The sequence below is a fragment of the Phoca vitulina genome, unplaced genomic scaffold (assembly GCF_004348235.1).
Source record: "Phoca vitulina isolate PV1807 unplaced genomic scaffold, GSC_HSeal_1.0 scaffold52, whole genome shotgun sequence".
Classification (NCBI taxonomy): Eukaryota; Metazoa; Chordata; class Mammalia; order Carnivora; family Phocidae; genus Phoca; species Phoca vitulina.
In genome coordinates, this window is record NW_022589755.1 from 5921355 (window position 1) to 5947041 (window position 25687).

The 25687-nt window shown below is 58.1% G+C and overlaps 1 protein-coding gene across 1 annotated transcript; it reads right to left on the reverse strand.

Annotated features, from left to right (window-relative positions):
- Window positions 1-269: 269 nt before the first annotated feature.
- Window positions 270-24806, reverse strand: POLD1 (DNA polymerase delta 1, catalytic subunit). Its single transcript, XM_032387959.1, has 27 exons — window positions 24734-24806; window positions 15272-15517; window positions 14828-14941; window positions 12960-13109; window positions 12752-12877; window positions 12513-12681; window positions 12353-12434; window positions 12147-12276; window positions 11493-11659; window positions 11075-11179; window positions 9326-9466; window positions 9133-9243; window positions 8581-8772; window positions 8307-8395; window positions 8120-8236; window positions 7807-7920; window positions 7344-7491; window positions 4746-4841; window positions 4496-4633; window positions 3421-3596; window positions 2923-3075; window positions 2679-2781; window positions 1782-1914; window positions 1582-1695; window positions 1185-1237; window positions 998-1095; window positions 270-453 (listed from the first exon to the last, which is right to left on the reverse strand). Exons 2-27 carry the CDS (start codon window positions 15471-15473, stop codon window positions 348-350), a joined length of 3327 nt encoding a protein of 1108 aa, XP_032243850.1. The 5' UTR covers window positions 15474-15517; window positions 24734-24806; the 3' UTR covers window positions 270-347.
- Between the last annotated feature and the right edge of the window lie 881 nt (window positions 24807-25687).

Sequence of the window (25687 nt, forward strand, 5' to 3'; positions counted from 1 at the left end):
GCGGGGCGGTCCAGGCAGAGGAGGATGTGTGGTTAGACGTTCACTCAGGGCCTTGAGGGAGGGTCACAGGGGGAGACTGAGGCAGGCACGACTTTCATGGGGCTGGCAGCAGTGCTGGGAGCCCAGGGGTCTTGGAGGGAAGGTGAGGAAGTCAGCGGGGGTTTCCTGGGGGTCAGGGGACCCCAGTGAGTGGAGATGACCCACCTGGGCCAGGGTTCATGACAGTGGACCCCACCCACCAAAGACCACAAGGTGCCAGGAAACAAAAGGCCTGAACTTTATTAATTCTCTGCCAATACTGCCCCCCCGCCCCCCAGCCCTGGTGAGAAGCCTGCCCCGGTCAGAGGTCACCAGGCCTCAGGGCCGGGAGGGCCAAAGCGCCTCAGAAGCTGCTCCTGGTCTTCCAGGTCCTTCCGAACCTTCTTGCGCATGTAGAAGATGGGGCAGTCCCGGCTGTGGGTGGGGTGGGGGTCAGGGTCAGGACTGGGGCGCTGCCCGGCCCGCTGATGGGGCCGGGGCCGTTCCCAGGACTTTGGCCCCCGCCTGCTGCCCACCCAACCCCCCTCCAGGGGCAGGCTGTTTGCTCAGCGGGCATGGGGGGAGCTGTAACAGCGGGTACCCGCGGAGGCGCTGGGCTCCACCAGCCGTATATCACCTGTCACCTGGCGTGGGAACCAGCCCCGCCCACCTGTTCCCTGGGGAAAGCCTGGCCCGGCCTGGGGGAGGGGGCCAGGGCCGAGGTGCGCATGCGTGTGTGTGCGTGTGTGTGTGTGTGTGTGTGTGTGTGTGTGTGTGTGTGTGTGTGCGTGTAAGAGCAGAAGAGAGAGAACCGCGGTCATTTCCTGGGCAGCTGCTGGCCCCCGGAGCGAGCCCTCCCCGCAGCAAGGCCGGGACACCCAGAAAGTCAGCCAGCGCGCCCCCCAGGGCCTTCGGGTCATGGCTCCGGTGCCCAGGCCCGGGAGCTGGGAGGGCAGGCGGCAGGCGGGCCCCCGCGTACCTGGTGCAGATGACATCCTCGTGCAGGCTGCCCTGACAGCGCTGGCACTGGGTCCAGAGGCGCGAGAAGCGCTCCTCCAGGGCGTTCAGGTGGGACACCTGGGGGCGAGAGGGCTGAAGGTGGCCCCGGCCCCCTCCGCGCCCTCCCCTCGCCGCCCCCCCGCCCCCCCACCCCCTCCGCCCCTCACCTCCTTCTGATACAGCTCGGACTCCCGAGGCTGGCAGAACTTGCACACGGCTCCTGGCAGAGGGGGCGGGGCGGCACAGGGGAGCTGGGGCCCAGCCAGGGCCCGGGCCGCCCTATCCCTGCCCCTTCCCCACCCGCTGCCCATCCCGGCTTCTGAAAGTCCCCGGAGACAAGAGAACAAGGGAGCAAGTGTGTGGGAGAAAACTCCCCGGGGAACTCCCTGGGCGGGGGGCCCAGGACCCTCGAGGGGGTGCCTGGAAACGGGAGCCCCCACCCAGGGGCCAGGGCCCATCCGGGTGGCGCTGCCAGCTCGTAGGGCGGGGACCGGGAACCTCAGCGATGGAGGAACCGGGTGGGGGGTGGGGGCCGGGGGCCCGGGGCCGGGGGCCGGGGCTCACCCTGGTGACCGAGGACCGTGCGGCAGCCGATGCAGCAGCTGTGGCGTTTGGCAAAGGCCAGGAGGCCGCCCACCTTGCCCGTGAGCACGGTCTTGCAGCGCGTGTGGTCACCCCCTGCAGGTGAGAGCAAGCAGTGGGCCTGGGGCCGTCCGCGCGCCCCGGCGCCCACCCGCCCCGCGCCGGGCATTCCCCCGGAGTACTGAGCAGCACGGCCTCGGCGCGGCCCTCGCCCAGGATGGGCTCGAAGATGCGCAGGAGCGGCTTGGCGAGCTGCTGCTCCAGGTAGTACTGCGTGTCGATGGGCAGGCTGTGCTCCAGCACGAAGAGGGGGTCCTGCGGACACAGCGGCCGGCAGCCGTCATGCGGGGCGGCGGCAGCACGCTGCGCGGCCAAGGGCGCTGGGAGCCGCTGGCGTGGGGCTCCCAGGCGTGACTGCGGGCGGCGGCGTGGGGCAGTCAGCGGGCACAGGGGCCTCCCCGCGGAGTGTGGCATCAACGGGGGGCATGGGTCTGGGATGGTGTCAGAGACCAGGAGGGGTCCCTGGCCGTGAGCTGTGATCCACGCTGGGGTCCATGGGTGGCGGTCCTCAGGTTACCAAGCAAAGGTCAGAGGTCACTGCTGGGGGGTGTGAAGGTGGACAGTAGCCGGGTGGGGGTGGGGGGGGCGAAGGCTAGAAGCCAAGATATGGGGGGGCGGGACCGGAACTGGGGACTGAGGAAGGGGTCGTGGGGGTCACTGGCCATCAGGGTGGAATGGGGGAGGACATGAATCCTAGAGAATTATGGGTTGGAGAGCAAGGACCAAGGAGAGAGACACACAGAAACAGAGACGGTGAGAGCCGGTGTGCACAGTGAGGCTGGGGCCTCTGTAGGGGGAGTGAAGGAGGGGTCAGAATAATGGGGGGGCCTCCAGAGGGCACAGGAGGCCTGGGAGAGAGGCAGCATGGAGCCAACTCCCAGGGGTGTGTTGGGGGCGGTTCTCAGGGCCCCATGGGGCCCACAGAGGGAAACACACCCCCCCACCAGCCGCCAGGCTTGGAAAGCAGAAGTGAGAGCTGAGGGGAGCTGGGCGGGGCTGGCAGCCCAGGTGGGCCTGACCTCGGACTTCATGTAGGCAGCCACGCCCTTGGCAGCGCCGATGATCACGTAGGGGACACGGTCGCCCAAGCTGGGCGCACTCCCGGGGTCCCGCTTCCTCATCCTGCGGGGAGACCGGGGCGGCCGGGCGGGTGAGAGCAGGTGGGACGGCGGGGGCGGGCGGGGGGCGTAGGAAGCGGCGCCCAGCTGGCAGGAGAGGGGCTCTTTCTGGGCGGCCCCGCACCCCCCACCGCGCCGGGCGGACCTCTCGGCCAGCTCCACATGGGCCTGCTTGCCAGCGTAGTCCGCGGCCGCGCGGGTCAGCTCCTTGGTGATGACCAGCTGGGAGATGTCGATGCGGTTACACAGCAAGTCGGAGATGACGTCCTGCGCGTGGGCCACAGCGCCCGCGGGATCTCTGCAGGGACCGGGGGGGGGGGGGGGGGGGGAGGAGGATGTGTGTGTGTCGCCAGCGGCTGCCGCGGGCCGGGCTGGTACCTCCACCACCCCCGAGCCTGGGGGGCCAGGATGTGCTCTGGGGGCTGAGGCCCAAGGCGGGGAGGGACAGGGCCAGGCCACAGGCTGCAAGGTGGCAGAGGCGGGGCCCAGACCCACAGCTGTCCAACCCCACACTCTTTCCACCGTTCCCCCACTGAGGACGAACTGGCCCTGACACCTGTGTCCCCAGGGGAGGAGGAGGCTGGGGGCCTGGACCCCTGGGTCTGAGGGAGAGGGGCTGCGGGTAGGGTAGGGTCCCACCCACCTGTCAATGAGCAGGCGGCGCAGGGACGCAGTGACGAGGTTGGCCACGAGGGGGCAGTTGTCCCGGCGCACGGCCTCCAGGCCCTTGCAGTCCATGCGGTCATGAGCGTCCGGCCGGGAGGAGAAGAGCAGGCCGGCGTACCGCTTCTTGCTGATGAGCAGGTAGGGAAAGTAGACCTGGAGGGGGACCCATGGCTGAGACCCTCGAGACTTCCAGAGGCCTGAGACTTCCCTCAGAAACAGGACACACAGGGCTGGTCTGTGCAATGCAGGATTGGGACACTGGGGGGCATGGACCCTAAGACCCCAGCGCCTGAGCCCAGGGACACCCTCAGCATTCCAGGGGCCTCAGATGTGAAACAGAGACTGGGATAAACCTAGAGATAGGTCCTAAAGCACAAGATCCAGACATGGGGGTGTAGCCTGGAGAGCCCCAAATCTGGGTCTAGAACAGACCTGAGGCAGACAGGGGTACAAGGAGCTGAGACTTAGGCCCAGGAGTGAGCCCTGAGGTAGGGGCTTCTCAAAATTGGGAAGCTCCAAATTTGTGAGCAGATATACCCAAGACCTGACCCCAAGTCTGAACCTTGGGAATAACATGCAGTGTGAGTCCCCAGACCCTAGCCTGATTCCTGCTGGGCGCCAAGGAGCACTGGCCAATGAATGGTGCCCCGATCCAAGATTCGCCCCATCAGGGTCCCCAGCGCCCGAAGCAGCCCCCACACCCAAAACCAGAGATGCTCTAAGACTGACAAGGTTTTCAAAAAATACACCTTGTCCTGTAGAGCAAAGCCCAAGGCTTTAGAGGTTTTCAAACTCACGAGAATCCAGCCAGCAAAATACCTCAAAACTGGGGCATGTGAACATAAAGAATGGGATACCCAGAGTACCCAGATCAGGGCACCCCAAAATGGAGAGACCCTGAGCTACACTGGGGTTCTCCAGATGCTGACATACCAAGGGAACCTCACGAGAATGCATTCTTAAACTTCGCAGGCACCAAGAATCAGAGATCCTCTGAAACCTGCAAGGCCCACACCTGCCCACTCCAAGCCCCGAGGGAGGCTCCCACTTACCTTTTCAAACTCGAGCCGGATCGGTGGGGGAAAGTGGCCTGACACCCAGTCTGCGGCCTCCCGCCCCAGAGCCATCGCCTCGGCCACAGAGGAGACACCAAATCGGCACATGACTGAGTCAGTGTCACCATACACCACCTGGGGAGGGGTGTGTGTGATGGGGAGGCAGGGGGAGAAGGGGGCCAACCCCTTGCACTCCCCCAACCAGCCCCGGGCCCATCCCTGGACAGCAGGTGGGGTGGCCTCTGACCTTGGCGTGGGCGCCATAGCCATTCTCCACCGTGTACTTGGACTCCACGAGCTGCTTTGTTTTCTCAATCATCTGGCGCCCGAACCCAGTGACGCTCTGTCAGGGAGAGAACCAGGCAGTGAGGGCCCAGGAGCCATCTACAGTGAACACAGGCTCTGGGTGCCACCCGCGACCTCCTGGGGGCTCGGACGAGTGACTCCGCCCCTCTGAGCCTTGATTTCCGAATCTACAAAATGGGGCTACTAAGCTGCTCCTTAGGTCTGTTGGAAAGAACTGGCTCCCTGGCCCAGAGCTCTGGGCACAGAAGAGGAATGACTGCAAAAAAAGGCATGTTGGCAAGGCCGAGGCCAGAAGAGGCCATCAGCACCCCGTTTCCCTCCACAGAGATGCCCTGCATGTGGTGACCCTGCAGGCAGCTCTCCATGGTGCAGGACCGCCGGCACTCCTGGCCCCCTCCCTGAAAGCCAGCAGTGCTACCCCACATCCTTGGGCAACCGGAAATGACCTTACATGCTGTTAAATGCCCCCCAGGGTCGAGAGTTGTGCTAGCCTGATGGAGAAACTTTCCAACAGTCTTACTTTACAGGAAACTGAAGCTGGGGCAGTGGGGGGCCAGGGGGCACACACCAAGGAGAAATGGGTGTGACTCTTCTGTTTTGGTTTGTTTGGACCCAGTCAGAAGACCTCTGTCTTTTAACTAGAGCATTTAGGCGACTTACATTTAGTGTAATTATTGATCATATCTGGGCTTAAATCTACCACTTTACTATCTGCCTTCTGTTTGTTTCACCTGTTCTGTGTCCCTTTTTCTTTCCTTCATCTTTTCCTGGAATGATTCTGTGGTTTCGGTTTTGGTTTTTTATTCCATCTCCCTGCCCCTATAAGCCTGAGAGACAGCAATAAGAAAAGAGGCTAAGAAACAGGCATGAGAGAGGGACAGAGGAAAGGGTGAAGAAGGAAAAGACAGACAAGATGAGGAAGCAGTAGCCCTGATGAGGGAGCTCCAGGGGAAAGAAAGCCAAACCCCCCTGGCCTGGCCTCTGCTCAGGGGCTGGAGTCTGGCAGCCAAACACCCACCTCTTTCCACCAAGGAGGCTGGGGACGCCCCAAGGAACTATGAAAGGCCAATGAGAGGAGTTTGGGTGGGATGCACTATGGGATGAACCTTGCCCAAAGAGAGGCCTGGCTTTTACAGGGAACCTCTAAGCCCTTGGAACATCCTAAGAGAGTGTCTTTGTTCACCTAGGACCTTGGACTATCCTAACAACATGACTCACAGTGAGGCCTTGGGCCACACGGTATCAGCCTGACCTCTGTCTGTAAGGGCCGGAGACCAAGTAACGAAGGTCAGTCGCACAGATGGCTCCGTGCCTACGTGACTGACCCCAATAAAAACCCGGGACACAGAGGCTCCAGTGAGCTCCCCTAGTGGGAAACACTCCGTGCACGTCGTCACACATCAGTGCTGGGAGGAATGAGCACTGTCTGCATGACTCCACTGGGAGAGACAATTAGAAGCTCCGTGCCTTTGCCCTTGGCTGATTTTAATCCCTATCCTTTAACTGTATTAGGTCATAATCACGAGTGTGATGGCTTTTCTGAGTTCCTCCAGTCCTTCTAGTGGATCACAGGAGGGGAGGGTGATCTCGGGGGCCCTGGGACTGAAGGTGGGTGGGTGTGTACACAGGCCTCTCCCACCAAAAAGCCCAGTCACCGGCAATTCTTCAAAGTCTTCCACCCAGAGCCACATGAGGACTGACATAGTGACAGATACAGAGGGAGCTTCCCATGGCTGGGAGCAACCAAGTTTGGAATGTGCCGAGACCCAAAGCCCAGGGAAAGGAGCTGGACAGGAAGACCTTTCTAAGGCCACGAGCCGAGGCACTGATCCCAGCCTGGCAGAACCTCAGACCCAGATCCTCTGTGATCTGACCGTGGATCTGTTTTCCTGTCCGAGCAGCAGAGCTGCCTCTGGTAAACAGGCCTGGGACGCTGCTGCAGGGCAGGGAGGGAGGCAGCGGGCTCTCAGAGCAGAGCACGGACCAAGCACCTTCACACCTGGGGTGGGAAGAAGCACCTTCACACCCGCTCCTTCAGTGACGGAGCGCGCCCAGCAAATCCAGCGTCAGAGCCCGGCTGGGCTACTGGTTGGCCCCCCGCACTGCCCCAGCCCCCATGAACAGAGACACAGCCCTGTTCTCCCAACAGGCGGGAGGGAACCTGCCCTCTGCATCCCCACCCCGACCAGGGGAGGAGGTGGGCGGGGTCTGTCAGATCGACTATGACAAACGGAATGAATGAGCAATGAACAAAACCTCCGCTCACCCCACCACTCCCCCTCCCTCCCCTGCTTCATCTGCCTGCCGAGCCCTTGGCGCCAACTGCCTTCCTACACGCATTTACTGCTGTCACCGTCCGTGTACCCCCGAGGCTGCGTGCTGCAGGAGGGCAGGAACCCTCGTCCGTTTTGCCACCTGCTGGACCCACAGAGAATGTTCAGCGAGTTGGGGCAACGTGACCTCTACCACACGGAGAGCTGGTTCTCCTAGGGAGGGGTTGTCTGCTCCCCCCTGCCTACTGTGGAAACCGAGCACTCACCTGAGAGATCTCCAGGCACGGCAGCTTGCCCACCTGGGCACCAGTGAAGCCATAGACAGAGTTGGCGCTCACTTTCAGTGCCAGCTGCCGCCCGTCCAAGACCTGCCGACGCAGGGGGTCTGTCTCCTTGGCCAGCTCAGCCTTGGCCCTGGAAGGACAGGAAGCCAAGGCTACTGACACAGTGCCCCAGATCTCAGGGAGAGATGAGAGGCCAGGGCCTGGCACCGGTTAGGGTGCCTTTCTAGAAATGAGTGCCGTGTACTGGTGTGGAGGCTGGGCACTGCAGAGAGGCGCCCAGCAGAGGGGGCCGATGGGAGCAGTCTGGAGGGGCGTCTTGTTCTAAGTCGCACAGGGCTGCAGTTAAGTGTGGCATAGCAATCCTGGAGTGACCCACAAGGGACAGGGACTGACGAGGAGCCTCAGCAAGTTTGAGCGGGGGTGGGTGTGATGCTCAAGAACCCACCTCTTCCGGGCGCTGAGCAGGTTCTCCAGGATCTGGGGCAGCAGCCCTTTCCGCACTGATGTCTTCACAAACTCATCCCCTGTGGGTGTCTTGATGAACTGATCCTCGGTCAGCCTGGGTCAGAGGATGGGGGGGGGGAAGGGCGTGAACCTGGCTTCCCCATCTCTTCCTCCTCCAGACCCTTCAGGTTCTCCCCACCTCTCGAGTCTCCCCTCTACTCCCCTCCCCACTATTTCTGGGCCCCCGGCCCTGCCCAGACTAGAGCTAGCCCCCAGGCAGTCCTGGGGTACACAGGATGAAGAGGGGGCCATACCCTAGTTTCTGGGCAGCCCCGGGCCGCAGGAGCGTGGTGTAGCACAGATTGTGGGCCATCATGATGGACGGGTACAGAGAGGAGAAGTCCAGGGTGGCGATGGGCACATCGTAGTACCTAGGAGGGTGCAGAGGAATCAGGCCCAGGAATCCCGAGCCACCCTCCCCCCGCAGCCACGGGGCCTCACCCTTTGAGGGGCTCGATGACTGTGGCTCCCGTGTAGTCCTCGCCGCCCTCCGTCTTTACCACGGGCATCAGCAGTCCCTCGCGCATGGCCTGGGAGGGCAGAAGTCGGTAAGTGGAGGCAGGAATGGGCAGGGCAGACCAGAAGAGGGAGGAGGAGGAGCAGGGAAGGGCAGCCGGGTGTCACGGCCCAGGAGCCACAACGAGCGACCAGAGGCCAGGAGTGGCACTTGCTGGGGGTGTTGTCACCGGGCCCACCCTCAGCTCCGCCCACTGACCTGCCGCAGCAGCTGGGACACGACCTTGACCTGCTGGCCACGGCTGAGCAGGTAGCCGAGGGGCACGCCAGTGACCCGCGCCATCTCCATGGCGTTCACCAGCACCATGAGCCGCTCCAGCAGCCGCAGGGGCAGGAAGGCGTCCTTGAGGCAGTACACAGCCAGCCGGCGGCGCGTCTGGTCATTCCCGTTCTGGGGACACGCACGGCTGGCGTCAGGGTCAGGCAGAGGGCGAGGGTCTGGGTACGGAGCGGGCGGGGGGAGGTCAGGGAGTTGACAGGGTCCGAGGGAGGAGGGCGCCGTCTGAAGGGCAAGTGTGGACTAGAGGGGCGGGCAGGAGAGCGGAATAAAGGTCGCAGTGCCAGAGGTCATGTGAGCGGGCAGGAATGGGGAGTCACACCTGCAGGGTGAGGTCGCCAATCAAAAGCAAGAGGTCAAGGTCAAAGTCGGGAGAAGAGCTGGGAGGCTGAAGCCCCCGGTCAGGAAGGCGGGAGGCTGAGGTCAGAGCAGGTGGAAGGAGGGGTCAGAGGTCACAGGCCGGCAGCCAGGCACCTGCAGGTCGGTGATGATGCTGTGCTGCACGTCCTCTTTCTGCTCGCCCAGGAAGTGGAAGCTCACGGCGTTGAGCGTGTAGGAGCGGAGCTTGTACTCCCGCAGCAGCACCTGCGGCAGGGGGCGCAGGGTGGGCCCGGGGCCCCGGCGGCAGTCCTGTGAGGCGGGCACCCGCCCGGCCCGGCCCGCATACCTGCAGCATGTCCATCTGCACGCGGCCCACCACGCTGACCACCTTGCTGTCCCGGCGGCCCGTCTGCTTGGACTGGAAGGACGAGTCCCGGATGTTGGAGCGGAGGCCAGACACGCGGCCCAGGAAGGGGAACGTATGCACCTGGAGGCAAAGCCCGCGGGCAGGGCGGAGCTGCGGTGGGGAGCAGCCAGATCTGGGGACCTGCCCCCCACAGGGCCACGCCAGAGGCATGGAGACCAGACGGGCCACGACGCCACCTGGGATGCCACGCTCTTCCTGCAGGGAGCCCAGGGCTGGGTGGCCAGAAGCAGGGGCAGTTCTGATGCAGGAAAAGCCTCTGGGGCCAGGGAGGCGTGGCAGGACGGGGAGAGTCAGAGGCCTGATGGCCGTGGGGCTGAGAGGCTAAGGATGGTGCCCAGTGGCTGGGGAGCTGCCCTCAGATGGGCAGCTGGAGGAGCAGAGCTGGGGACGATCTGAGCTCAGTGGGAAGGTGGTGTGTGCGTGGGCTGGGGGGCCTGGGGGAGAGTTGGGTGGGAGCACAGCAGGGGGCAGCACGGACAGCTAGGTCTGAGGTCAGGAGAGAGTGGTACCGGAAGGGAAGGCGGGAGGGCCAGGGTAGAGAGGAGAGGTCTGAGCCGGTGGAATAGCAGGTCAGGGGACGGAGGGGAGAGGAGCAGTGCCCCGTGTATAAATGCCTGACGGACAGGGATGGACTTCTTCCTGGCGCTGTTGGGGGCCGTTAACGTGACTTTTTTTTTTAATAGCATTCAATTTTATTTAAGTAGGTTCCATGCCCACGACCCTGAGATCAAGAGCCGCACGCTCTAGTGACTGAGCCAGCCAGGCTCCCCAAACGTGCTTTTTATTTTTCATTACAAAACAGACCAAACATAAGGAAGAAGAATGAATAATATAATATAACCCCCACTGTGAGCGGAATTGTCTCCTCGCCCCCACCAAATATGTTGAAGGCCTAACTTGCCAACGCTTCAGAATGTAACCTCATTCAGAAATAGGGTCTTTACAGGTGATCGAGCTAAGACGAGGTCACCAGCGTGGGCCCTGATCCCCTACAACCGCATCCTTAGAAAAAGAGGGGAAAAAAAGAAAAAGGGGAGATTTGAGCAGAGACACTCATAGAAGGAAGACAAGCTGAAGAATTAGGGAGATGGCCTTCCACACCCCAGGAATGTCTGAGACAACCAGAAGCTAGGAGAGGCCTCAGAAGGAACCAGCCCTGGGAGGCTCTGATCTTGGGCTTGGGATGACACAAGTCCGCAGTCCTGGGTTCTGGCAGCCCTAGCAAGCGAACGCACCCCACACGGTCACCCCCAGATTCAACAAGCCTCAAGGCATTGCCACACGCTTCGAGGAACCCCCCCTTTCCCTTATTTTTTTACTGACATATTTTAAAGTCCAGAAGATAAGACGCTATACCTGTGCACGCTTCAGTCTGCCCCTCAGACACACAAGCCTTTCCTTACTTAACCATAAGTGCCCTCCTTGCCTCGGCAAAAACCACGATAACCTTCTGGACTTTGAGCAGGGCAGGGATGGGGCCAGGGCTGTTTTCAGCGATGTCCCTGGAGCCACTGGGGGGCGGTGGGCTGCAGGTCCACAGCAAGACAGACCACCGCGGGGGACAGAGCCACAAGGGAGAAGGCAGCGAGGAGGAGCAGGGTGGCCGCCCACCCCTTGAGCCCCCAGTGGGGCTTCTGAAGGCAAGCCTCCCCCACCTGCCTGCCCTACCTTGAGAGTCTGGGCCCGGGAGATGAGGTACGGAAGGTCAAAGTTCTGAATGTTGTAGCCGGTGATCACATCAGGGTCCATGGTGCGAATGAAGGTTGACCATGCCTGGGGGTGGGAGCACACCAGGTCACCCTGGTTTGTCATCCTGATCGTCCCCCTGGCGTGGGTCCTCCCCACTCCTGGAACATTCCAGAAGCCCCCCCAGAGCAACCCTAGAGCCCTTCTGCCCATTGTAGAAAGACTGAGCAGGTGCTCCTGAAAATAACACAGAACTCAGAGGGGAAATGTTCACCCCTGCAAAGCAAAGGGATCTGAACCCGTGGACTGGGTGTCTCAGCGTCCAGAGGCCTTGAGCCTGGGATGTGGAGGCTGGGTGGGGGGGTTCTGAGGAAATGAGGGGAAATGAAACAAGGGCCACCTGCAGCAGTTCCTCCTCCCGCTCGTAGCTCTGCACTTTGGCGCCCAGGATAGGGGCGCAGGGCCGTAGGGTGAGCGCCAGGCGCAGGAAGGGCTCCGGCTCACCCCAGCGCAGGCCCAGTGAGCAGATCTGGATCACAGGGTCCCGCTCGGGTTCAGGGAAGATACCTGCACAGGGAAGAAGAAGGGGGATGGATGCAGGGGACCAGACTCCTCCTTTTCCTTCATGACACATCAGGGCGGCTGCACCTCCAAATCTCCCCAGCCTGTCTACTCCGCTCTACCCCCACCGCCTGCAGACCCCGCACAACCCACTGGGATGGCCCTGCCCCAGGGCCTTTGTGCTCGCTATTCTCTGCAGAGGGGTGTGTGCGCGTGTGTGTGTGTGTGTGTGTTGGGGGAGGCTGCCCATCCCTCTTCACAAGGCTTGCCTCATCACCCCGGAGGCCTTCCCTGCCCACCTGTCTGAGCTGCCCTGTCACTGTCACCACCATCCTCCTTCGATGGAGAATCTTACGATGACCTATCCACTTGCATGTTCACTCCCTTCTTCCCGAGAGTGAGCTCAGGAAGTGCGGGGACTGCTGGGGCAAGACCGGCATGTCACCAGTATCTAAAGGGAGGGCAGGAGGAGCTCCTGGCCCCGGAGACAGACCTTTGCGGCCAGCACACTCGATGTCAAAGCTGAGCACGCGCAGGGGTGCGATGCGCTGCCACTGCCCTTCCGGCGGGTGACTGACGACGTCAGACCACAGCACGTCCGCCTCCAGCTGACACAGTGTGGCCTGTAGGGATGGGGCCTGTCAGGGGCTGCGGGGTCCCGGCTCTGGGCTCCCCCCTGCGCCCTGGGGAGCCCCGGACCTTCCCCTCCAGCCTCAGGACGTATTTCTCTGCCGGGAGTTCCAACCAGTTGCAGCCCACGATGTCCGTGTCCACCATGAACCTGGAGGGAGACGAGGATCAGCAGGGGGAAGCTGGCGGGGGCGGCGGGGGTGGAGCTGAAGACAGGCAGGGGCTGTACCGGATCTCAAAATCGACGTTGGCCTCATAGGGCGCGAAGCTGGGGGTGCCCAGGCCTGCCACACGGATGCCCTGCTCCAGGAGGCGGCGGGCGGGGGCCATGAGGCGCGGCAGTGCCAGGGTGATGCGCAGAAACGGGGAGGGGCCGTGCCCTTGGTACCCGAACATGCCTGCGGACAGATGAGGCTGGCACCGGCCCACGGGGACCCCGACCCGCCTGGCCCCCGGGGCGGCACTCACTCTCCCGGGAGCACAGCTCCACAGACAGCACCGCCGGCCCCGTGAGCTCCTTCCCTCCACGCTGGTCCCTGCTGATGGCCGCATTCAGCTCCCGCTGCAGGTCACCCAGGTGCTCGGGCCCAAAACCTGGTGCGGGCGAGCCGGTCAGAAGCACGGGGGGCGGGGGCGGCGGGGGCGAGAGCAGGTCTCGAGGGTCAGGGCCACTCACCAGGGGGCGCTGGGGTATAGAAGTAGGGCGCAAAGCCGTGGATGTGGCAGCAGACGGACACGCCCTCGTCGGTAACTCCGAAGGCACGGAGCACGGGCACGGGGCCACACGACGACGGCGGGGGTGCTCCAGGCGGGGGCTGGGCTGGGCCTGGGGGGTCACGGGATATCGCAGGGGCGACCCCTTCAGGCTCCTTAAAGGCTTGCCTCCCCAGGCTCCTCCTGGGCTGGGAACACAGCCCCCTAGTTCCTGCAGTTTGGGGGGCATCTGCCTGCTGTTCACTCCGCCTTGACCGCCTCCCCGCTGGCCTCCGTTTCCATCTTTGTCCCCCTAGAGTCCGTTTGCTACCGTAGGGCTAGAGCGAGCCCCCTGCCTTTTTTTGCAAAAAAATATTTTCTTTTAGAAAATAACACCGACTTCGCGTGTACAGTGTTATGAGCTTTAACACACATACAGAGTCGTGTGACCACCACCAAAATCGGGGCGCAAGACAGGTCTGTCACTCCAAACAGCTCCTGAGAGACGTGCTTTTGTCACCACACCCCTTCCCACCACAAGCCCGGGCACTGGTGGTCCGTCCGCTCTCGGCCATTTACTTCTGTCTTTTTGAGACTGTCCATAGAAATGGAACTACACGGTCTGCTGGCTCCCGTCAGAGGAACCCTAGGGGAAATATCTAGGGGGGGACTGCCTGGTCCTATGAAAAGAGGAGATTTAAGTCTTGTATCTCAATAAAGCTGGGGGGCGTGGTGGAAAAGGGTAGGCTGAACTCTAAGAAACTTCCAGGCTGTTTCCCAGAGGGGCTGCCACCCACCACGTTCCCACCGGGAGGGCGCGAGCAAGCGTTCCAGTTGCCCCGCATCCTCATCAGCACCTGGTGTCCTCGGTGCGCGTGTGCGTTAGCTCTTCTGATAGGAGCGTGTCTCACCGTGGCTGCCATGTGCATCGTCCCGACAGCCAGTGACACGGAGCGTCACCTCCAGGGCTGATTTGCCACTGTGCATCCTCGAGGGAACTGTTCAAGTGTTCTGCCCCCTCCCAGACTGGACTGTTTTCTGACTGTTGAGATCTGAACGTTCTTTACATATTCGTGGTACTGGTTTTGTGTCAGATATGTGGACTGTGAACGTTTCCTCCCTGCCTGTAGCTTGTCTCTTCACTCTCTTAGAGGGCAGCCTTCTAACCTGCGAGTCGGCATGGGTCTCTCCAGCCAAAGGCTTTCCAACCCGCGCAGAACGGAGCCCCCAGGTCCTTGCCTGGGCAGACAGGGTCACACAGGCCGCCCCTACCCGCATCTTCGCCCCCTGCTCCTGCCGCCCTGGGCTCCTGGCTGTTCCTTGAACATTCCAGAACTCTCCCTCCTCAGGACCCTCTGTCCAGAATCCCTCTTCCAGACCGCCCCATGGCTCCTTGGTGCCTCCTCAGACCTCCGAGATGCGCAGTCTGGCACCTCTGCCCTACCTTAGGTCCTTCCATAACCCTCATCGCCACCTGAGGTTCCATTTCCTTTTTTATTTTGCCTATCCTTTCAGAAGGTGAGCCTCGAAGAGCAGGGACCTGGTCTGACTGAAACAGGGCCCAGCTCAATGCAGATGCTGTGTTCCTGACACTGGATGGACAGATGGACGGATGGACGTCAAACCACACGCGTGTCCCCTCAGCAAGGAGCCAGCTCTTACCTTCAGGCCTCAATTGGGAGACACTCCCCACCTCCAAAAAGCCCTGCGGGACACCGTGCCCCCTTCCCCTCTTGCTGCCCCTCTGGGCACCCACAGCCCTGGCCACCTGCGTGGGCACTGTGTCCATGTCCTCCCTCAAAGCCCAGGGCCCCTCCTCCCCCCCACCAGGCCTCTGTCCACCAAGCTCACCCACGTAATGGTCGATCTCCAACTGCTGGAAGATGAGGGGCTCCGTCTGGGGGTCCAGGGGGGGCGGGGTGGGCCGCAGCCAGCGGGCATCTATGGCCGTTGGGGAGAACTGCCCTGGGTTGGGGGGAAGGGGAGACAAGCAGGCTACATGGAGTCGTGGTCCACCCAGCCCAGCCCATGACCTCTCAGGTGGCATCTGATGTGCCAAAGGAAAGTCAGGTGGACGTGGTACTCTGGATCCGGCAGGTAACTCAGGAGAGATTAGGGGGTCAAGGTCAGAGCAGGAGCTGCAGGCAACAAAGGTGGCATACTGGCACAGGGTCAAAGGTCAGCATTCCGTGGGGGCTCAGTGTGGGCCAGAGGCCAGAGGTTACAGGTGAGCTCCGTGGCTGACGTGGTTCCCAGGCAGGATGGGTGTGTGGGTGCAGGGGGTTCAGGCCTCACCATCCACTGCTCCGTCCAGGCCCGGCTGCAGCAGCTCCTCCTCCTGTTCCTGCAGCCTGTGTTCTGCCTCCATCTCCTCCATCAGCGCTAGCTCCTCCTCGAACTGGGATGGCTGAGATGGCTCATCCTCATCCCAGAGGCCCCCACGGGCCCGCTTCGGGGGCACCCCAGGCCCTGGGCCTGGCCGCCGCTTGCCATCCATCCCGCTGGGCTAGTCAGGGCTGCGGGAGGGTTCCTGTCTTCTTCCTGGCCCCCCATGCACCCACCATGACCATGAGCCTTTTAATTCCCAGGAGTCGCACGACTCTACCCACAGGCTCACAGGGTGCTGGCAGTCGCCATGCCGAATAATCATTAGTTACTATAATTACAGCCCACTCCCCACCTCAGCTTAACCCTTTCCTCACACGCTCAAACCTTCCACATCCCTTTACCTGGCTGCCTGCCCTCCACCCACCACAGACTTGGTCCTTAGCACATCCCTTTCTTTCCCATAAACCTCTGTCTCTGATGCCGTCGCCCACCCGTCTCCCCACCTGCCCAGGCCTGAAACACAAATCTGATCTGGTCCCTTCCCAGCCCAAAACACTTCAGAGGCTTCCCATCTCCCTTCAAAACAAAACAAAAAAAGAAGCCCTTTCTCTTTTGAAATCATTTCAAATTTGCAGAACTGCATATCCTTCACCCAGATTCCCCGAGTATCAATTTGTTGCCACACTGGTTTCAGCAGCCCCCTGTATGTAATAGATGTAATATGCACACGTCGTGGGCGCCTGGGTGGCTCAGTTGGTTAAGCGACTGCCTTCGGCTCAGGTCATGATCCTGGAGTCCCTGGATCGAGTCCCGCATCGGGCTCCCTGCTCAGCAGGGAGTCTGCTTCTCCCTCTGACCCTCCCCCCTCTCATGTACTCGCTCTCTCTCATTCTCTCTGTCTCAAATAAATAAATAAAATCTTTAAAAAAAAAAAAAAAAAAAAAAAAATATGCACACGTCGTTACGTTATTTTCCCAAGCCATTTGAGCTAGTTGCCTGTCAGATAGATACCATGCCCCTTGACCTCTGCATACTTTAGCATGTATTGCTGAAGGACAAGGACATTCTCTCTCTCTTCCTTTTTTTAAGTACGTTCCACACCCAACGTGGGGCTTGAACTCACGACCCTGAGATCAAGAGTCACGTGCTCTACCAACTGAGACAGCCAGGCACCCCAAGGACATGCTCTCTTTTTAAAAATTTTATTTATTTGAGAGAAAGAGAGAGAGAGAGTGCGCGCACGAGCAGGGGGAGAGGCAGAGGGAGAGGGACGAGCAGACTCCCCGCTGAGTGGGGAGCCCGATGCAGGGCTTGATCCCAGGACCGCAAGATCATGACCTGAGCTGAAGGTAGACGCTTAACTGACTGAGCCACCAAGGCGCCCTCTATTAAGGACATTCTTTTAAACAAGCACAGTGTGATCAAATCCAGGACATTTAACAACGACTCAGTAACGACATAAACAAAGAGTCCATTTTCCAAAAAATGCCCTTTATAGTACTCTTCCCCATCCAGGATCCAAGGTAGCAAACACAACAAAAAACCAAAAGAAGGCTGCAATTTACACATTTATGTTTTGTTGTTGTACTTTTATAAACGTGACTTTTTAAGTTTATTTAAGTAATCTCTATGCCCAACGTGGGGCTCGAACTCACAACCCTGAGATCAAGAGTTGCGTGCTCTTCTGACTAAGCCTGTCAGGTGCCCCTGTTTATATGTTTTCTTAATTGCAACATATAAAAAAGTATTTTGCGGCATGTTTTGACAAGATATGTTGCCATGAAAGTACATAACCTCTGGTAGGTTTGACAAAAGACCGTATTCAAATTAAGCCCATTCAGGTTGGTAACTTCACTCTGGTTCAGTAAGAGAATATTCTAAGAAAATACATTCTCAACTGTTTAAGGGTAAATAGCCATGATACATGCAACCTATTTTGAAAAAAAGTCTTTAGGTGGCATATGTGTAGAGAGGAGAAAAATAAAGCTTGAGCACGTGCAAATCATAAAACAAAAAGACCATGCCTTCTGAAACATATGCCCTTCTTAACTGTGAAGACCACTTGGAAGTAATTGTGATCTGTAACCTAGCGGGAGTTTCAAACCTGCTCTGTGTTCTGTGATACCTTGGAGGGGGGAGTTAGTGCCATCACGATGCATAGCACTTAGGAAACGAAAGAAGTACCTGTTTAAAAAAAAAGGGGCGCCTGGGTGGCTCAGTCAGTTGAGTGTCTGCCTTCGGCTCGGGTCGTGATCCCAGGGTCCTGGGATCGAGCCCCACGTCGGGCTCCCTGCTCGGTGGGGAGTCTGCTTCTCCCTCTACCTGCTGCTCCCCATGCTTGTGCTCTCTCTCTCTCTGTCAAATAAATAAATAAAAATTCTTAAAAAAAAAAAAAAGCAGAGGGAGAAATGTTAAAACACGTAATCTGGGTAAAGGGTATACAGGTGTTCTTTGTATTATTATTCTTTTGATCTTCCCATAGTTTAAAATTATTTTATTTTTTTAAAAACTTTTATTTATTCATTTGAGACACAGAGATACAGAGAGAGAGAGAGAGAAAGCATGAGCAGGGAGAGAGGCAGAGGGAGAGGGAGAACCAGGCTCCTTGCTGAGCCAGGAGCCCAATGTGGGGCTCGATCCCAGGACCCTGGGATCATGACCTGAGCCGAAGGCAGACGCTTAACCATGAGCCACCCAGGCGCCCCTAAAATTATTTTAAAAAGAGAAATAAGTTTTTAAAAAGTACACGTCTCCTGGCATCTAGGCCTAGAGAGAGATTTATAGGAACCTAGGGCAGACTCCGGACCCAGCTGGGAGGGAGGGTGGGGAGGGGACAGGTCAGCTGCCCTGGGTTCCAGTGAACACCTCTGGATCCCATAACTCCCCCCACCCAACCCCATACCCAGTCTCCCCTTCGTCCTTCTTGTAACCAACCTCTTGCCTTGCGGCTGCCACAGAAAACACAACCCAAGACTACATTTCCCAGGGTGCACTGCTAGGGATGGTCACATTGTTATCTCATGGAAAGAATGACTGTGAGGTGTGCAACTTCCGGGACATCCTTCAAAAGAAGCTTCCCTCTATAGCCTCTTCCCCCTTCTTGATGGCTGGAACATGGATATAGTGGTGGTGACCGACCTTGACCACGGGGACATGGACAACACTGCAGGGAATGCAGGGCTCCAAGACGGAAGGAACCCAGGCCCCTCGACAACCTTCTGGGGCAGAGCTGCCTACCTTAGGGCAGTTGTGTGGAGAAATACACTTGTGTCTTGCCTGGGCCACTGTGCTGTAGGGTCTCTGTTACAGCAGCTTAGCCTAGACCTTAACAAATACAGCACAGAAAAATTCTGAACTGACTGGGGATGTGTTGTTGCAAATGTTTGGGCTGGTGGCCGCTGGACTACTCCTCAGCATTAGACAGTAGGCAGCTACTGACACACAGGATGGACGAATCTCGAAAACATGCTGCATGGAAACAGCCAGACGCACAGTACACATCGGAGGAACGGGGAATGATTGCTCAGGGGCATGGGGTTTCCTTTTTGGGGGGATGAAAATGTTCTGGAAGTAGACAGAGGTGGTGGATGCATAACACTGTGAACGTACTAAATGGTTAACCTCAGGCACCTAGGGGCGCCTGGGTGGCTCAGTCGTTAAGCGTCTGCCTTCGGCTCAGGTCGTGATCCCGGAGTCCTGGGAGTCCTGGAATCAAGCCCCGCATCAGGCTCCCCGTTTGGCGGGAAGCCTGCTTCTCCCTCTCCCACTCCCCCTGCTTGTGTTCCCTCTCTCGCTGTCGCTCTCTGTCAAAAAATAAAATAAAATCTTAAAAAAAAAAAAAAGTCTGCCTTCAGCTCAGGTCATGATCTCAGGGTCCTGGGATTGAGCCCCGCATCGGGCTCCTTGCTCAGCGGGGGAGTCTGCTTCTACCTCTCCCTCTGCCCCCAACCCCGTTCATACTCTTTCTCTCAAATAAATAAATAAAATTTTTAACTTACCTACAACTGTCCACTTGAGAACATGTGCATTTCACTGTATGTAAATTCCACCTCAATGAAAACGTGAAAGCTGGAAGGCCACAATTCTGCATCTAGGGTTTATGCTAGGGATATACTATCACGTATGAAAATCTGCATTTACGAGGTTATTTCCGGCAGCATTGTTTGCGATCACAAAAGACTGGAAACCACCTAAATGTCCTCCCCTGGGGGGCTGTTTAAATAAATTACATTAACTCCGTTCCATGGAATATTATGCAGCTGTATAAAGGAATGAGGAAGCGCTCTATGTACTGATGTGGAGGGCTCTCAAAGACCCATAGTTAGAGAAAGCGAGGTGTAAAATGGTGTACTTACTCACACTGTTATCTTCTTGTATTAAAAAAAAAAGTCTAAAAAATGTTTGCCCTGATTCTTTCATTAGGAAACAAACCAAAGGACTGGGCTGCAAAACTACCTGTCGGGAATCTTCAAAAATGTCAATGTCATGAAAGGGGGTGGGGGGGAAGGGGCAGGAAACTTATTTTTTATTTTTTTAAGATTTCATTTATTTTTGGGGGGGGACAGAGGGAGAGGGAGAAGCATACTCCCCACTGAGCAGGGAACCCAACAGGGGGCTCGATCCCAGGACCCCAAGATCACGACCTGAGTCAAAGGCAGATGCTTAACCAACTGAACCACCCAGGCACCCCAAAGCATGTCTGTTGTCAATGCCTAATTCTGGAAAAATAGATAATAAACTGGTAACACTGGCTTCCCAGGGTGGGGGGGAGGGGGGACAGAACGGGACAGTTTTATTGAGATAGAATTCACATAGCATATGACCCATGCGTTTCAGGTGTATAGTTCAATGGCTCTTAGTATATTCAGAGCTCGTGTGACCATCACCATGGCCAATCTTAGAACCTTTTCATCACCCCAAAATGAAACCCCACACCACTTGGCCATCACCCCCACCCCACTTCTCCCAGTCCAAAGCAACCACTAATCTACTTTGTCTGTTGCTATGGATTTGCCCATTCTGGGCATTTCCTAGATGTGGAACCTTAGAATACGTGTCCATTGGTGTCTGGCTTCTTCCACTTAGGATAATGTGTTCAAGGTCTACCCATGATGCAGCATGGGTCAGTGCTTCGTTCCTTTTCATGCCTGAATACTTCCTCACCATGTGGCTGTATCACGTTGTGTTTATCCTTTCGTCCGTCAGTGAACATCGGGGCTGTGTGCACCTGTTGCCTATTACGAGTAGCGCTGCTCTGACCGTGCATACAAGAGTTCTGTATAAGGAGGACTTGGAACAGACTCTCCTTTTGTGACTTCTGAATGCGCACTGTGTCTACAGGTAGCTTATCTCACAGGAGGAAAAAGCCTGGAGGCCTCTGCTCCAGCCTCGCAAGCAGCCAGAGAGACACAGAGTTCTGAGCTGCAGGTAGGGACCTGGAGGGTGTGGTGGGAGGGCAGTCAGGCAAGGTAGCATGAGAAGGAAAGAGGCCCCTGTGTGTCCTCTCAGTTGCCCAGGCACAGGACAGCAGCTGGGGAAACACGTGATCTCTCCCTTTCTGGACCCTCCATTGGCAAAGAGACAACAATGCTGGGTGCACACCCTGCCCCGGCTAAGACGCTGGTTTCTGGGACGCTCCCTCCCTCGGTGTTCTCATCCCATCTCTCCCAATCCCACCGCTTTCACTGCCACCTCTATGCTCACCAGGCTTCCCTTCCTGATTCTGGCCCAGACCGCTCCCCAGGGCCCCAGCCTGACAGAGGCAGCTGCTCACCATGAGGATGTCTGCTTAGGCATCCTGCACTCCAAAGCCAAGCCCCTCATCTCCCTGCAAACCTGCTCCTTGCACCTCCCAGTCTCCCCCAGTTCAGCAAAAGGCAGCTCCCATCAGGTCACCAACCTTGGAGTCACTCCAGCTTCTCTCCTCCCCTCAGACCACATGCTTGTTCCACCAGCAAATCTCATAGGCTCTACGAGACCTGAGTCTCACCACTTCCCAGCACCTGCACGGATCCCAGCCTGGTCCCTCTGGCTAAGATTTTCTGCAACTTTCTTTTGTGCATTGCTTTTGGTCTGTCTCCCCCTGCTGGAAGACAAGCCACGAGCCCAGAGCGGGCAGGGATCTGGTCGGTTTTACCACCGGAGCGTTCCAGAGTCTGCCGCAGAGCCTGGTACACAGTAGGTGCTTAAAAACCATCTGTTGAATGAATGAAGGGCCTCCTCCCAGGGTGTCCCTCATTCCACCCTGCCCCCATCAGTGTATTCTTCACACAGCAGCCAGAGGGATCCTGTACGAATAGGTCAGATGATCCCATCCCTCCTCTGCTCAGAACCTGCCCCTGGGTCCCATCTCATGCAGAGCTGAAGCAATGTCCGCAGGGTGGCCCACAGGACCCTGTGCAATCACCCCCTTCCTTTTTAGACACTATCTCCTGCCCTCTCCCTCTTGTTCATTTGGCTCCAGCCACTTGTTTCCTCTCTGTTCCTTAAGCATTCCAGGCTTGGTCCTACCTCAGGACCTTTGCACAGACTGTTCCCTCTGCCCTACCAAATACTCTTCCCCAGATGTTCCCATGGTCTCCTCCCTTTCCTCCTTCAGGTTTTTGCTCAAATGTTACCTTCTCAGTGAGGTCTGTTTATTTTTTTTTTAAGACTTTTAAGTAATCTCTACACCCAACGTGGGGCTCGAATTCACAGCCCTGAGATCAAGAGTTGCATGCTCCACTGACTGAGCCAGTCAGGTGCCCCCAGTGAGTCCTGTTTAAAAGGACAATCTCCAGTGCCCCATGCTGATACTCTCCAACCCCTTTCTCTGCTTCCTTTTTCCAGATGGCACTTATTGCTGTGGGATGCACTGTATCAGTTCTTAGCGTTCTCAAAGCATGGTCCCGGACCTGCAGCTTGAGCTTCAGGTAGAAACTTGTTGGAATGCTCAGGGTCAGACCCCACAGAATCAAACCCTCTGGGGGTGCGGTCTCGTAATCTGGGGTAACAAGCCCTGCAGGGATTCCAAGGCCACTTGATTCTGAGAACCACTGCTTACTTATCTTGTTCACTGTCCGTCCCACAATGTGAATGAAAAACTCTGTGTGACCAAGATTTTGTCTTGTTTCCTGCTATGTCTCGTGCACCCTGAAGAGGGCCTGGGACAGAGGATGTGCTCTATATATTAACATCTACCGAATGAAGAATGAAGGAACTCACAGAACCTTCACAAAAACTTCCAAGGTAAGCAAAAGTTACCCTCCAACACAATGACTAGAACCAAGAGGCCCAGAGAGGTGAAGCTACCTGCCCAAGGTGGCACAGCTAGCTTGGAGGGTTCAAAGAGAGGCAGGCTCGCTCCAGAGCCCCACTGTTAACCAGCATCGCAGACTGCCGGCCTCCACGGGTGAACTGCTCTCTGTCCAGCAGGGGACACAGACTGGCGATGGATTCCTCTGCTTGCTCACCCCCCGTATCCTGGCTCACACACAAAAGTAACTATTCGCTCTTGCCCTCCAGGAAACTACACACTTCCCATGCTTTGGCCTTGTCCCTCCCGTGGGCCTCCCTGACTCCTGCTACCCTTGTGGCAGGCCAGGGACCATCTGGGCCTGTGTCTGACTCCCTCACCAGATAGAATCCCTTCAGGACAGGGCAGGGTCTGCCGCTTCTCTGGGTCCTCGACGTTGCCCAGCACAGGGCCTGGCTTTGGGAAGTGTTTGCTGGATGAGATCACCCCTTTTTCCAGCCACTTAACTCCTCTGCATCCACAGAGACTCAGCTCCAGTTAAACTCTTCCAGGACACGCAGCAGCCCCTGGAGGCACCGACTGCACCCGGAACTGCTTCAGAATGTGAGCTCCTCAAAAACAGGGGTCAGGGTCTCGCTCAAGTTGGGGTCCCAGCATCACTCAGCACAGTGCCTGCAACACAGGCCACTTCGAGTTGTGTCAGTTTAGACTCCTCTCAAGTATCACCAACTCTACAAGTCTTCCCTGAGCCCCTGCCGCTTCTCTCGCCTCCCCAAGACTAGTGCTGCCTCGTATTGGTTCATAGCACTCTGGATTGAGATCTCCTGTCCTCCCCCCAACCAAACTGAATTATCATCGGCTTCCCACTGCCCAGCAAAGGGCCTGCCATAAGAGCAGCTGACTGAAAGAAGGACTGAAGAGAAGGAAGAGCATTGCATGAGAAGGACACAGCGTTGCAAAGGCCGTCAGTGAGTAAGGAACCTCTCTAGGGGACAGGAGGCTTGGGTGGTGATATACAGCAAGGAGGGGGAGAGACAGGTAACCACAGGTTCCTGGCACGAGTGGGGCTATGAAGCTGAGAAGTTGACATCACTCTGCCCACTCACTGCCACCTCAGAGTGGCACCCCAAACCCGTTCCACCTCAGCCTTCTCCATCCAACCTGTTACTCAAACCACATATCCCAGCCATCTGAGCTCTTCTTCCTTACACCCTGCTGGCTCAAACTCCAAAGACAACCTGAGACTGACAGCACTGCAGTCTGAGCCACCTACTATCCCCTCTTGCCTCCTAACTGGCCTTCCTCTTTCCACTCTTGTTCCCACTACAATCCCATCTTCACTCAGCAGCCTGTGAATTTTTCAAAACGCAGGCGGGTCCTGTTGCTCTGATGCTCAAAACCTTTCATGGCTCCCTGTGGAAGCTAGAATAAAAGACAAACCCCACACCAACCTCTACAAGGATCGGGTTCCCAACATGTCTTCCAACGTCACCTGTTTTCTTGGCTCCAGCTACAAACACACCAAACTTCTTCCTGCCTCAGGGCCTTTGCACTTGATGGTCTCTCTGTTCCGGCCTTTCTTTACATGGCCGACTTCTCTGTCAAATGTCACTTCCCCAGAGGGGCGATTTTTTATGACTCCAGCTAAAGAGACTGTCTACCCTGTTTTATCTCACTTCGTATAATATATCAAACACCGAAAGTACTGCTTTACCGTTATTACTTATCACTTGTCTACTGTCTGTCTTCTCCCCAAGCAAGGACTTTCTCTGACTTGTTCGGGCTGTAGCCTTTGCTTCTAGAACAGTGCCTGGCACAGGGTACTCAATATTTAGTGAATAAAGGATGACACCATGCCCCCATGTGCACCAATTCAGTCCTCCAATGCGTCCGGGATCCCGTCGCCCCAAAGACCCTCCAGGGTGCATCCCCCAGCTCGCCCCGGGGGCCAGGCGCCCAGCACAAGCGCCCCCCGCACGTCGAGGGCCCCCCAGACCCAGTCATCTTCCCGCGCGACCCGGCGCACGCTCCCACGACAACCGGCCCTTGCCCGTGTACCGCGCGCCCCAGAGCCAAAGGGATCCCTCCCGCCTCCTCGCCCCTCGCCCCCCTTCCTCAGGCCTCCATGCCCAGCTCCTCCATCCTCCTTCCCTGTCGGGCCGAATCCCTGCAATCGCCCTACTCCCCTTACTCACCCGCTTCAAACAGCGTTTCCCGCCACAGCCTACGCCGCCGTGACCCCTGACTCCGGCGCGCGCAGGCTCAGAGCCACTGGGCGCGGAGCTGGGCCACGCCCCTCCCGCCCAAGTAGGGCGAGACCACGCCCCACAGGGGCTCGGGGCCGCGCCCCTCCGTCGACTGGGGATAGGCCACGCCCCATCTTTCCAACTTGGCAGGTGGCCTCTTTCCATTTCCTATAAATTCTCGCCAAACCCCGCCCCGTCTTGAGGGAGTGCAACTCCTGCCAAACCACGCCCCCTCCTTACGATACCTTCGCGGATTTCCACTATCTGCGCGCGCAGCTGCGCGGCCCGCCACCTGTCCTTCCGGCCCCGCCTCCCGCCCGCCGGCGCGGCGCGCCACTCCTCTGCTTGCCCGCGTGCTTTGTGCCGGAGACTACGTCGGGAGGACTTCCTGGCTGCTGTCCTGCTGGCCACCCGACGTCTGCCCTCCCCGTGGAGGGGAGGTCTGGTCAGCCTCCTGTCTCACGGCTTCAGTTTACCCATCCGTGAACTAGACTCCGCGCAGGGCGGCCACACCTGGGGGCGCCAGGCAGACTGCTTGGAATGGGACGACGGCTTGTAACTAGTCACTTCCGTCACCTTCCCCCCGCCAACTCGCTCTAAAAAACACACCTTTCAGTACCCAGCCCATCCCTCCAAGCAACACCCCCTTCACCCTTAGCCAGGGCTGTGCATCCAGCTCACAGCGGTGACCGCTCAGGGCCTGGCCCAGGCGAAGGAGGAACTAAGAGAATTCCACAGCCCGACCTGACTCTGAATTCACCTGAGCCGCTCACCTTCCAGACTTGGCATGTGCCCTTCCCTCAATTTGGGGGCCAAGCCCCCTCGTCTTGCTTTAGATCCCAGATGGGTCATGATATCCTGTGTGAGGACTTCCCTGCCTTCTACCTCTAGGTCCCCACACAG

Bases quoted from the DNA above. Each gene is read 5' to 3' on its own strand.
- POLD1 (XM_032387959.1), bottom strand. From the start codon at position 15,473: ATGGATGGCAAGCGGCGGCCAGGCCCAGGGCCTGGGGTGCCCCCGAAG. The intron at 8,773-9,132 runs GTGCCTGGCTGC...GCGTGTCCCCAG, and splicing joins GCATCATCACCGACCTGCAG to AACGGGAATGACCAGACGCG. The intron at 7,921-8,119 runs GTATGGCCCCCT...CCTCTGACCCAG, and splicing joins GGGGCTGCCCAGAAACTAGG to GCTGACCGAGGATCAGTTCA.